A 13,451-nucleotide genomic window follows, 5' to 3' on the forward strand; every position below is an offset into this window, starting at 1 on the left:
CAGGCTGTACAGGAAGCATGGAAGCATCTGCTTCCAGGGAGGCCTGAGGGAGCTTTCACTCATGGCAGAAGGCAAAGAGGGAACAGGCATCTTACATGGCAGGAGCAGGAGGAAGAAAGGAAGAAGGTGCTACACACGTTTACACAACCAGATCTCACCAGAAGTCACTAACTATATGGTACCAAGGCGGGATGGTGCTAAACCATACATGAGAACTCCACCCCCAAGATCCAATCACCTCCCATCAGACCCCTCCTCCAACACAGGATTACAATTTGACATGAGATTTGGATGGGGACACAGATCCAAACCACATCAGGGATGGAACAGAGAAATGACATTCATTGAGCACTGTGTCCAGAACACAGGCTGATCCCATCCCATACACCTGTGGTTACTGCAGGGTCTTCAGCGCAGTTCCTCTTTGTGCAGAAACCCCAGGGATCACCTCCCACCTCCACCTAACTCCCCATCACCACCAACGCAAGGTCATGCATCACTGAGACCCCAAGACCCTATAACCTCTGATACCACAGATCCCCATCACTCACCTCACAGAGTGCCTCCCATTCCAGCACAGTCTTCTCATCTTGACTGCCTAGCATTCTTCCCCTCTTCACTCATTAGCGTCATGCCATGCTTTGCCACTTTCCTGCACTGCTCCTCACCCAACCCATTAACCACTGTCATTCACACTGTGCCTCATCTCACTCCCAATTTCCTCCACTCTCCACTCACTCATTGCCACTCTACTCCCTCCTTCTCTCCCCAACACTACTCATGTTTACTTACACTCAACTGTTTCTTCTCCAGTAACTCACACCACTGGATATTTCCCCCATTTCGCCCTACTCTTCCCTGTTCACCACCCTTCTGCCCCTCTTTACTCCATTCACTCCCCACTTGGCCCTTCATTACCCTCCTCTCTCTTCCTCCAATCCCAATCCTTTTATTCACATGCTGATGTTCATCTCCATCCATTCCCGTCTGTGCTTCACTCACCTCCATTCACCCACATGTGGGCCGTCAGCTTGCCATTTGTGTCCCAGGAAGCAGGAGTCCAAGATCTACCTGAAATGGTGAGATCTGACCCTCACTCCCACTCCACTACAGGATAGCCTTCAATGGACCTGGAACCCTAGCAAGATTCTCTATAAGTAGAAAGGCAAAATAGCTTTATTTCCAGTGCCCTTGGGCATCTTTCAAGGAGACTGCACCAGGAGCAAGCCAGTCTGCCCCACGTTTCCTCTCCCTGGAAAGGCACTGAATGTGACATGTTTACCTTAAATAGTTCATAAAGTGAACCCATGGCTTGTTTCCTTGCAGGATTACTCAGGGAAAAAAGAAGACCCAGAAGGGCACAGGCAGGGTCTCAGGTCTAACTCACCCACCCATTTTGATAAATCCAAACATTGCCCATCCCTAGTTTTTCACAGCTTAAGTTGTCCAGTTCCAGCAAAGAGATGGCCCCAGTGAAAAGCCACAGAAGCATGAGGGCCACAAATACAGTAATTCACAAGCAGGACCTCTCGTTCTGAAGCAAATGTCCTGTTATGCGGTCTTTGGCTATGTCCATTCAGACCATCACTCTCAATCTGTCTCTCACCTTGGAAAATATGTATCACCAGCACTAGTGTAACCTTAGAGGAGCAAGTTATTCAACCTCTCTATGGATTCGTGTTTTGCAGCACTTGTAAAAAGCATTTGTATGAATGATGTAATAAAAATCATTTCGTTAAGATATGGAAAGTCCTTGGTGGGCCTTAGTACAGGATCTTTTCACAGATGTCACTGTGCATGTTCCAGTCTCAATTATTTTAGTTAACTAATGTGGTCCCAGCTGACCGGAGAATCACTTTATTTGGCAGCCTCAGGAAAATAATGCCTATGTGCCTCTGGAATTGATTGAATAACTGTTGTTCTATCTGCTTGGTTCTTCGATTTATTCACTAAAAATAAACTCTACATTGAGCATACCTATATTAAATGTTATAAAATCCTGTACCTAGACTGTGACTTTACTATAACAGTAGAACAAAACAGCTTTTTAAATGTTTTATTTTTGAAAAGGTAGTACATCCACATAGTACATAGTACACCCACATTTTCAAAAGCTATGAAAGGATACAGTTGTCTCCCTCTCAATTCCATCCCCCCAGCCACCACTGCTCCTTCCCCTCCCAAGGTAATCAGGGTTACCAGGTTCTCTTGTCTCTTTCCAGAGATAACTTATGAATTCACAATTATGTACTTACCATTTTTCTCCTTTTTATATACAAATGGCAGCGTATTATACTCACTGTCCTCAACCTTGTTTTTCCTACCTAATAACATAAACTGAAGGTTATCCCACATCACTACATAAATGGTATCCAAGTTCTCCTTATTTATTCATTGTTGTCTACCCAGGAGTAGGCTGTATGAATATACCACAATTTAGGGAACCAGAACCCTGATATGGTGTCATTTAGACAGCTTCCAATCTTTTGTTTTCACAAACAGTGCATTAATGAATACTTCTGTATGTTCATCATTTTGTACATGTGTATGTACATTCCTAAAAGTGGAATTGCTGGCCCAAAAACCATATGCATTTGTGGTTTTGATTACTTTTGAATAATTCCTCTTTGAATGAGAAGAGTTTTCCCTGGACTTGCTATTTGCTGGAGGTTCATGTGGGAAAATAAACCAGGGCCACATTCTAAGCAGATCAGTTTTTTTTGACAACTGAGAATTTTTTCCCCCACATCTGTTAGTTCTTTCTGACTTTACTTCTCCCAAGTCAGTAAATAGGGGCAACTGTAGGGCTCTTCACAAGGAAAAGTCCCTTCTCTTCCCCCAGCACCCCATAACTGTTGCTCCCATCAGTAGACTACTTTCTACAAATACGGCTTGCCTGAGTGACTCCTTCTCGAGGCCCCAGCCTGTTTCTCCTCAGACCCCAAATGGTCTAGGAAACATCCTACCTCCTACCTGCCCATGCACTGTTACCACAGTTATATCTATGGTTCCGCGCCTCAGGGTATATCCTGAACCTCAGCTAAGAGTCCTTACCAGTGCTGTCTCACATCTGCAGGCTTCAGCACGCTCACTCTGAAATCTCCTGCACCAGTGCTTCATTTCCTCTGCCTGTGGCAGCCCTCTCATCAGGGTTGCAGCTGTCTCCTAATTTTGTCAGATACAGAGATTACACTTCTGCTTTTTCTCCCATAGCTTTTGGGTTATGACTGAGATGAAAAGAAGAAAGGCTGAATTTACTCCCATATTTAAACCACAAGTCAGAATATACTTTTAAAATGTGAGTAAAACTGACACAACTTTCTTTCAGTGTCCATAATAGATACTGCTGATTAGCTCTCTAATGTGCCATGAACTTTGACTTCCGAGTGTGGCCTCTTCCATGGGCTTTCTTTCCTGTATGGGTTCGCTGATGTACAATAAGGTTTGATTTTTGGGTAAAGGCTTTCCCACATTCTGTACATTTATAGGGTTTCTCTCCAGTATGAGTTCTTTGATGTACAGTGAATGTTGACTTTTCTCGGAAGGCTTTGCCACACTCAGTGCATGCATAGGGTTTCTCTCCCGTGTGCGTTCTCTGATGTATTATGAGCTGTGACTTCTGGCTAAAAGCTTTCCAACACACAGGACATTCATAGGGTTTCTCTCCTGTATGAATTCTCTGATGTATAATGAGCTTTGACTTTTCTCTGAAGGCTTTGCCACATTCATTACATTTATAGGGTTTTTCTTCCGTATGAGTTCTTTGATGTATAATGAGATATGATTTCTGTGAAAATGCTTTTTCACATTCATTGCACTCATAAGGTTTCTCTCCTGTATGACCTCTCTGATGTAGCATGAGGTAGGACTTCTGAGAGAAGGCTTTCTCACATTCATTACATTCAAACGGTTTCTCTCCTGAATGAGTTCTCTGATGTACACCAAGGTTTGACTTTTGCGTGAAGGTCTTCCCACACACATCACATTCATAGGGTTTCTCTCCTGTATGAGTTCTTTGATGCACAATGAGGGTTGACTTCTCATTGAAAGACTTCCCACATTCAGTACATTTATGAGGTTTCTCTCCTGTATGAGTTCTCTGGTGTATAATGAGAGTTGACTTATCACTGAAAGTTTTCTTACACTCATTACATTCATGGGGTTTCTTTCCTGTATGGGTACTATGATGTATAATTAGATCAAGCTTCTGTATGAAAGATTCTCCACATTTAGTGCATTCATAGGTTTTCTCTCCAGTGTGGGTTTTCTGATGGACAATGAGGTTGGACTTCTGAGTGAAGGCTTTTCCACATTCATTACATTCATAAGGTTTTTCTCCTGTGTGAGTCCTGTAATGTATGATGACAGTTGACTTTTCTCTGAAGGCTTTTCCACATTCAGGACACTCAAAGGGTCTCTCTCCTGTATGAGTTCGCAAGTGTATAATGAGTTGAGATTTTTGACTAAAGGCTTTTCCACATTCGGTACATCCAAAAGGTTTCTCTCCCGTATGAGTTCTCCAATGTACAATGAGGTGTGACTTCTTGCTGAAGGTTTTCCTACATGCAGTACATTCAAAGGGTTTCTCTCCATTTTTAATTCTCTGATGCAGACTAAGGCCTTTCTTTCGCCTAAGACCTTTCCCACACTCTTTATAGCCACAGGGCTTCACTCCAGGATTTGTTTTCTCATACTCAGTATGGAAGAACAATTTTGCACATCCATTATCATATTTATTTTCTGCAGAACGTCTACTAAATAAGTCTAAATTATCTACCATATTATTTCCAAATGATTCGTGTTTATCAGGTCTTTGTATTGAAGCAACAAGGTTTGTACTCAGATGAAGTATGTTTCCAAACTCATGACAGTCACGAGCACTCTTGGTGGTAATTGTTTTCTTGTCAGAAAATCCAACTTGCATCAGCAGACATTTATGTTGGTCATCCTGATGTTCCCTCTCAATCTGTTCATCAACTTGACAGACTTCTAGAAAGAAGTAAAATAAACCACCTTTATGCTTTGACATTATGGAGCAGACCTTCTTTAGAATTATTCTGCCATATGAAAGCTGATACTATAATCTCATTTTATCAGAGTTCCTGGAGAGAGAGTTTTTTACTAAACTCCCACCTGCTGGTCTTTTTGTTACCAAGAACAATCTTACCCTGACACCTCAGTCTTTCTTACTTCTATTTATACATCATACCTGACTTCCATCAACTCTGGGAAGCTTATACCCTCGATCTTAAAAAGCTAAAAATATTTGCCCAATTTGATCTTCAGTTATCATATAAACTTTTTTTTTTTTTTTTAAGAAACAGGATCTCAGCTCTGTTGCCAGGCTGGAGTTTAGGGGCAAAATCACAGCTTACTGCAGCCTTGACCTCCTGAGCTCAAGCAATCCTCCCACCTCAGCCTCCTGAGTAGCTGGGACTGCAAGCGCAAGCCACCACATCTGGCTAATTTTTGTATTTTTTTGTAGAGACAAGGTCTCACTGTGTTGCCCAGGCTGGTCTCAAACTCCTGGTCTCAAGCAATCCTCCCGCCTCAGCCTCCCAAAGTGCTGGGATTACAGGTGTGAGCCATCACACCTGGCCAGTATCATATGAAGTCTTAACTGTACCTGACTTACAGAATTTCTGTCTAGGTGGAAATGCAACAGCACGATTCCCAGACTCATGTCTTACAATAGTAACACTGAATCCATATTCTCAATGAATGAAAGAAAAATATAGAATGATTAGCTTGACAATAACAAAAAGCGAAAAATATTTGCCCAATCTGGGTTCACCTGTGTATCCATCAAAGCTTGCATTCACAGTTCTTCAACACCACCTTCTCTGCTCCTGCCTATACTATTTCCACTGAAACCTCTGCCTATTCTGTATTCCAAACCCTTCTTCATGTTCCATCACCCACATAGCCCTGTGTTCCATATTTTGCTATATTCAGAATCTAGATAACTTTCAAAAGGCAGGTCAGTCTTTTCTAAAAAGCTTACTCTGATCTTCCTATATAACTTAAATTTTTATTAACTTCTGGTCAGTCATCTGTATCACTCATTTAAACAGTTAAAATTGCAAAGCTTTGCCTTTAATTTCATCAATTGCAAGCAGCACATTATTTCACATTTTAACATCTCTGAATCCAGATGCACCTTACAATCAATGTCATAGGTTAATTGGTGGCAATTTTTCTTTCTTAGTGGTATGTCTTTAAATCTATGGCATCTTGAAGTTAATAAGATACGGCAAGTACTTTTTGTACATATGGTGAATTTTAAATCTTTTTTTATAGTTTACTTTTCTTCTTACTTTTCCGCAAATTTTTACATGAAAATTTTCAAGCATAGAAAAAGTTGAAAGAAGAGTACAGTAACTACTCATATTACCACTTAGATTCAATAGTGTTAACATTTTGCTATAGTGATACTGAATTTTAACATGGATTGTGCAGCTGTGGTTTTTCTTCCTGTGACTTCCTTTCTTTGGCTAGCTAAGCATTAGTTCTTAACCAGAGATGAACACAAAATCACATGAGGAACTTTTTACAAAATGCTCTCCATGGGACCCAAGCTCCACCAAAGATCTGCTGAATCTGAACCTTCTTAGGTGGTAAGAAGCAGTTTGGCCCATGTGGTTAGGGTCCTGGGCTCTCTAGCCCAGGAGAAAATCCTGGCTCAACCTTTCACTTGGTCTGTGACCTCAGGCAAGTGATCTAAACTATTTGTATCTTACTTCTCCACCCATAAAGGAATTATAACAGTGCCCACCCAAATGGATATTGAGAGAATTAAATTACTTACAACAGGGCTTGCAGGGTACACAGGAAGTACTTTAAATTGTTTACCAACACTACTACTATTACAAGTACTACTATTATGATTTTTAAGAATCACTACATTACTGTAAAAAGAAACAGTATATTTATATATTTAACATGTTCTAGAATACTAAGTGAAAAATGGTGAATAAAACTGTGCATACACTGTTACCTGAGGCAGGAAACAAAGGGAAAAACTGGGTGATGCTGGAGGTTATTTTGAGCCATAGGAAAGGGAAGCTGAAGGGTTTTTAAAGTGTGTGTGTGGGGTGTGTGTGTGTGTGTGTGTGTGTGTGTGTGTGTGTGTGTGGTATGGTATAAGTTTCATCACTTTGCTTCTCTAATAGCAAGGAATGAGATGAGATCATTTGCTAAAAGAGAGGGAAAAACAACTTGGAGTGGAGGTTTGAAGGAAGCAAGAAAGGTGTTATAAGACACGGAATCAAACCTAAGTGTCCATCAAGGAATATCAATGGATAAAGAAAATGTCATCTGTTTACAAAATGGAATACTGTTCAGCCATAAAAAGAATTAAATACTGTCATTTGCAGCTACATGGATAAGCCTGGAGGACATTATGTTAAGTGAAATAAGCCAGCCACAGAAAGACAAATACTGCATGATCTCACTCATATATGGGAGCTAAAGGAGTTACTCTCATAGAAGTAGAGAGTAGAATAGTGACCAGACACTGGGAGGTGAAGAAGGGAGGAGAGGATAGGGAAAGGTTGGTAAATGGGTGCAAAGATACAATTAGACAGGAGGAATAAGTTTCCGTGTTACATTGCACAGCAGGGTGTCTATAGTTAACAATATAGTGTATCTTTCAAAATAGCTAAAAGATTTTGAATGTTCTCACCACAAAGAAACAAACGTTTGATGTGATGAATATACTAATTACCCTAATTTGATCATGACACACTGTATATATGTATCAAAACATCACACCATACTCCATAAATATGTACAATTATGTGTCAACTAAAACTTTTTAAAATGTTTAAAAAACTGTGCATAGTAGGAAATGAATAAATATATATTCTTATAGGCTCATGTTGTAAAAAGTGATGGAAGAATAAACCTTTAAATTTTAATAAAGGTTACCTATGAGGAAGGAAGGAAGGAAGGGAATGGAATGGAAAGGGAAAGAAGCTGGACTTTTCTGAATATACCTTGTTTTCTGTTTTGGACTTTAGAACCAATAAATCTTTTGTAACTATTTTATATAATCATAAAGCAAAACTGAACATAAAAGGATTCCTTAATAATAGTAAATATTCTTTCTGCTGCATTTCCTAATGACCATGCTGAAAAGTCTTGATTCTCAATGGCACCAAAATGATTACCTCAATTCATTCAACTCGCTATACACAAGCAACAGTCTCAAAAAGAATACTAACAATACTACTGTCAGATGTAAGATTAATAAATTAAAAACCTTTAAGCTCAAAATTTGATTTGGAAATATTAATTTGAATATGAGATATTTTTTCTGTAAAAAATGTATACATAATAGTTCCTAGCTTTGTCAATGAAAAGGCCTCAAAACAATTCTCTAACCTCTAAATCGTGGGCTTAAAACATTATTTTCCACTAAAAAGAACCAGAGCCCCTTGAAGAAATCGCCAATTCTAGGTCAGAGGCAGGAAATATACAAAAGGAGCCTGGGACATGTTGTAACACCAGAAAGCAAGGAAGCTACCAAAGACTCAGGAGCCAACTTAAAGGAGATTCCACTGGCCAAAGATGAGACAGTGTCATGTGTAACATGGAAAATAAGACAATGGATTAAAACATAGAAATGTATACACCCATAAGTCCATAAATGATTCACAGAAAAGATATAACTTATTGGTCACCTTTGGATGATGCTACAAAATCAATTATTTTGAAAACTAGTAAATAAATGGAAAAGCTCAATCACTGAGCCTGTCTTTTCTGTACAATATGTAACTCATGGTAGCCAAATAATAGATGAGAAGCAATTTCTCTTTATAGAATTATTTCAGTGGGGCAGGGCACGGTGGCTCATGCCTGTAATCCCAGCACTTTGGGAGGCCAAGGCAGGTGGATCACGAGGTCAGGAGATCGAGATCATCCTGGCTAACATGGTGAAACCCTATCTCTACTAAAAATACAAAAATTTAGCTGGGTGTGGTGACACACACCTGTAGTCCCAGCTACTTGGGAGGCTGAGGCAGGAAAATTGCTTGAACCCAGGAGGCAGAGGTTGCAGTGAGCCAAGATCACACCACTGCACTCCAGCCTTGGCAATAGAGCAAGACTCTCTCTCAAAAAAAAAAAAAAAGTTACACATACAGTTCCTTTTATATCACCACATGGTATAATTCCAATCCTATGTATCTACCTGAAAGAAACAAAAACATACATCACCACAAAAATGTGTACATCAATGTTCACAGCACCATTATCCATAATAACCAAAAAGTTGAAACAAGCAAAATTTCCATCAATTGATGAATGGACAAACAAAATGTGTTCTATCCTAACAATGGAATTTTATTCCTCCATAAAAAGGAATGAAATACTGATACATGGTACAATGCGGATGAACCTTGAAAACATGCCAAGTGAAAGAAACCAGACATAAAAGGCCACATTTTGTCTGACTCCATTTAAATAAAATGTCCAGAATAGGCAAAACCATAGAGACAAAATAGATCAGTGGTTGCCAGGGAGTGAGGGGAAGAGGGATGAGAGTGACTGCTAGGGAGTAGGGGCTTCTTTTCAGTGTGATGAACACGTTCTAGAATTAGGTAGCGGTGATGGTTGTACAACTCTGTGAATATACTAAAAACTACTGAATTCTGTACCTTAAAAGGGTGAATTTTATGATATGTGAATTATATCTCAATAAAGCTACTTTTAAAAGATAGATAACCAAGATGTTTTAGGAAAGCCAATCTGACAAATATCTAAACTGAACGAGAAGACTGGACTCAGGTTGTTCAATCTGAAATTAGAGCATTAGAGTCCAGGCCTGTGACTAACGTGGGCCTGGCTTTAGATAAGTCAGTGACAGGTGAGAGTCGTGAAAGTGGCAAGGCCAGGGGGTTGTGGCATTTAAAAGACACTTTCATATGGGACAAAGGAACTGTGCAGAAACTTGCAGGTAAGCACTAACTTAAGGAGAGTGGTCTGGTATATGGGGAACAGCGGGAGTGTCAGTTTTGTGTCTGAGGTGTTCATGTCCCTCTCCTCCAACAGTGCCAAGGGCCAGAACCTTTTCCTAAGATATTCCTGAAAGCCCTGTCAGAGGGCCTCACCTCTGACTAATAGGGTAGAACTTCATGTCCCCAGAGCCTGGGTCAAAATTCCCCTTACCTGGAAAGTTCCAAAACGGGATTTTTCCTTCTGCCGGGCATTCTTCTACCTCCAACTTGAGGATGAGGTTTGGTTTGGTAACCTGCTGCCCTGTTGATGAGAAATGACAGTGATACCTCCTTGGCTTTCAGAGCCTCTGAGACAGAATAAGTTACATATTGGGGGCAGCACAAGGAATCTATTGCTTGACATAATGGTAAAGTCAAACCATTTAACCTGCATTTTGAGCTCACAAACACTTTTTCAGGAGAGAAAAGGGGGAACTGAGAAAGGAAATGCCTTCCATTGGATGCAATAATCATAAACAGCAAAATTACCTAAGGAAGCCATTCTTACCCACAAAGACCAAGTTGCTGTAGGTCTCCAGCATCACGTCTCTGTACAGGGTCCTCTGTGGTGGGTTCAGGTACTGCCACTCCTCCTGGGTGAAATCCACAGCTACATCTTCAAATGTCACTAGCCCCTGTAATGGTACATTCCTTTTATTTTAAAATGCTGACCACTAGATGATGAGGATAAAATGCACGGGAACTTTTGATTGGGTTCCTGGTTCATCGTGATGACTCAATACTGGATGTCTACTTCATATCAAGTTAGTGATCTACTTTGTGGGAGAATCACAAATCACAGTTAAAAAAAAAACTGAGTAAGAGAATACTTGAGACAATGTCATATCAGCACAAGGATAGACAAACAGTCCAGTGGAACTAAAAAGGGAATCCAAACATGTATAGACACCTGATTTATGACAAAGTTGGCACAGTAAAGCAGTAGGGAGAAGATGACCTTTTCAATAGATGTGGATGGGTTATTAGATATCTATATGGAGAAAATGAAATTTAACCCCTCTAGCCACACATAAAAATCAGATACAGGTAAATTGTAAATCTAATGTGAGAGGTAACCAATTAAGTGTCTATAAAATAATATAGGAAAATGTCTTCATAAGCTTTGGAGTAGCGAAAGAATTCTATAACAAAACATGAAAAGCACTCCTCATAAAGGAAAAGACAAGTGTTACGAGATCAAAAGTACTACAATGAAAAGGCAAGCCACAGATGGGGAAACTACTGGCAATATTCTTGGGGAATAAAGGTATCATATCTAGAATATATAAAATAACCCCTTCAAATCAATAAGAAACACACACAAAAGAATGGATAAGAGAAGTGAATAGGTACTTCACTGAAAAGCAAAACCAAATGATCTATGAACATAAGATAATGTACTCAACCCCATTAGCAATCAGGTAAGTGAAAAATTAAGCCACATTGAGACACCACTATACACCCACAAGAAAGGTTATAATTAAACAGATTAAAATAACATAAGCAGGAATATAAACTGGTATAATCGCTTTGGTAACAGTTTGGCATTATTTACAAACGTTAATGGTTTGCATATACCATGACCCAGCAATTCTACTCCTAGGTACACATCTTAGAGAAAATCAGGCACATGTGCTCTAGAAAACAAATATAAGGATGCTCATAGCAGCACTATTTCTAATACTAGATCACAGATAAAATCCAAATGTCCATCAACAGTAGAATAGGTAAATTGTGGCACAATCATTCAATGGAATGCTGTACAGTAATGAAAATGAATGAACTGCATGTTGTGAAGCAGGTTCACCGTGCACTCGAAAAAGATTGAAGAAACTCTTTTTAACCTTGGGTTAGACAAATATTTCTTAGATTGACACCAAAATTCAAAAATCACTTGTTACAAGATTAAAAAGACACAGAATGGAAGAAAATATTTGCAAATCAAATATCTGGCAAATAACTTTTATTGAGACTATATAAAAAAAACTTTCAAAATTAAAACAAAGTGGGCAAAAGAGATACTTCACCATGGGAGATAAACAGATGGCAAATAAGCACATAAAAAGATGCTCAACATCATTAGGCATGAGGGAACTGTAAATTAAAACCACAATGAGATACTACTACACACCTATTAGAATAGGGAAAAAACTGACAATACTAAGTGTTGGTGAGGATGTAGAGGAACTGCACCTCTCCTGTCATAAGCAGGAATGCAAAATGGCACACAGCTACTTTGGAAAATGATTTTCCTGTTGTTTATGGAGTTAAGCATACACTACCATACAACCCTGCAATCCCACTCTCACATTTATTTACCTCAGTGAAATGCAAACTTGGGTAAACCCAAAAGCCTGTACATGAACATTTATATAGCAGCTACATTTTTAATGATCAAAACCTAGAAACATATCAAAGGTTTTCCAACCAGTGAATGGATAAACAACCTGGAATCCTCCATACAATGTAATACCACTTGGCAATAAAAATGAGAGAACTAATGATTTATGCAACGACATGGATGAACCTCAGATGTATTACGCTAAGTGAAAGAAGCCAGACTCAAAGGCTGCATACTGCATGATTACATTTATATATTACATTTCTGGGAAATAAAAACTACAAAGACTGAAAATATATCTATATTTTCCTTGTCAACAATAGTACTTCCCTGGTCAGCAATACTGTGCATATTGTCACATCTCAATGTGCTGGGAGGGTGACATGAAAGTGAACAACAGAAGCTTCATGGCTGGGACCCTCTGAGACCTCACCCTATGCATCTCTCCCTTTGGTTGGTTCTACTTGTATCCTTTTGCTATAATACAACTGTAATCATAAGTATGTACTTTTCTGAGTTATATGAGTCATTCTACCAAATTATTAAACCTGAGTGTATACTGAGAACCCTTAAGTTGAATCAAGGTGTGGAAGTGGAAGTGGCACCATTCACCATCACCCCTAGTGACCCACGAGCAAAATTTTTGCTTCCTGTTCCTGCAACATTATGTTCTGCCGGTCTAGAGATCTTAGTTCCAGAGGGAGGAATGCTGCCACCAGGAGACACAACAATGATTCCATTAAACTGGAAGTTAAGACTGCCACCTGGTTACTTTGGGCTCCTCCTACCTGTAAGTCAACAGGCTACAAAGAGAGTTATAGTGTTGGCTGGGGTGACTGACCCACACTATCAAGATGAAATCAGTCTGATACTCCACAACGGAGGTAAAGAAGAGTATGTGTGGAATACAGGAGATCCCTTAGGGCGTCTCTTAGTATTACCATGCCCTGTGATTAAGGTCAGTGGGAAACTACACCAACCCAATCCAGGCAGGATTACAAATGGCCCAGACTCTTCAGGAATGAAGGTTTGGGTCACTCTACTGGGTAAAACACCACAACCCACTGAGGTGTTTGCTGAAGGCAAGGGGAATACAGAATGGATAGTAGAAG

At 39.7% G+C, this 13,451-nt stretch overlaps 1 protein-coding gene across 4 annotated transcripts in view; it reads right to left on the bottom strand.

Moving 5' to 3' along the window:
- Positions 1-2,041: 2,041 nt before the first annotated feature.
- ZNF182 (zinc finger protein 182) overlaps positions 2,042-13,451 on the bottom strand; it is a 32,015-nt gene continuing 20,605 nt past the window's right edge. For 3 of the 4 annotated variants that reach the window (XM_032756833.2, XM_032756830.2, XM_058441421.1), the window contains 3 exons: positions 10,507-10,633; positions 10,171-10,260; positions 2,095-4,989 (listed from right to left, as the gene is read on the bottom strand). In XM_032756833.2, coding sequence (XP_032612724.1) covers positions 3,359-4,989; positions 10,171-10,260; positions 10,507-10,633 — 1,848 coding nt within the window. In that variant the 3' untranslated portion in view covers positions 2,095-3,358. Of the gene's footprint in view, positions 4,990-10,170; positions 10,261-10,506; positions 10,634-13,451 lie in introns of all 4 variants that reach the window. The other variant, XM_032756831.2, reaches the window with a different exon arrangement.

Source organism: Hylobates moloch, unplaced genomic scaffold, assembly GCF_009828535.3.
Source record: "Hylobates moloch isolate HMO894 unplaced genomic scaffold, HMol_V3 SCAFFOLD_7, whole genome shotgun sequence".
Taxonomy (NCBI): domain Eukaryota; kingdom Metazoa; phylum Chordata; class Mammalia; order Primates; family Hylobatidae; genus Hylobates; species Hylobates moloch.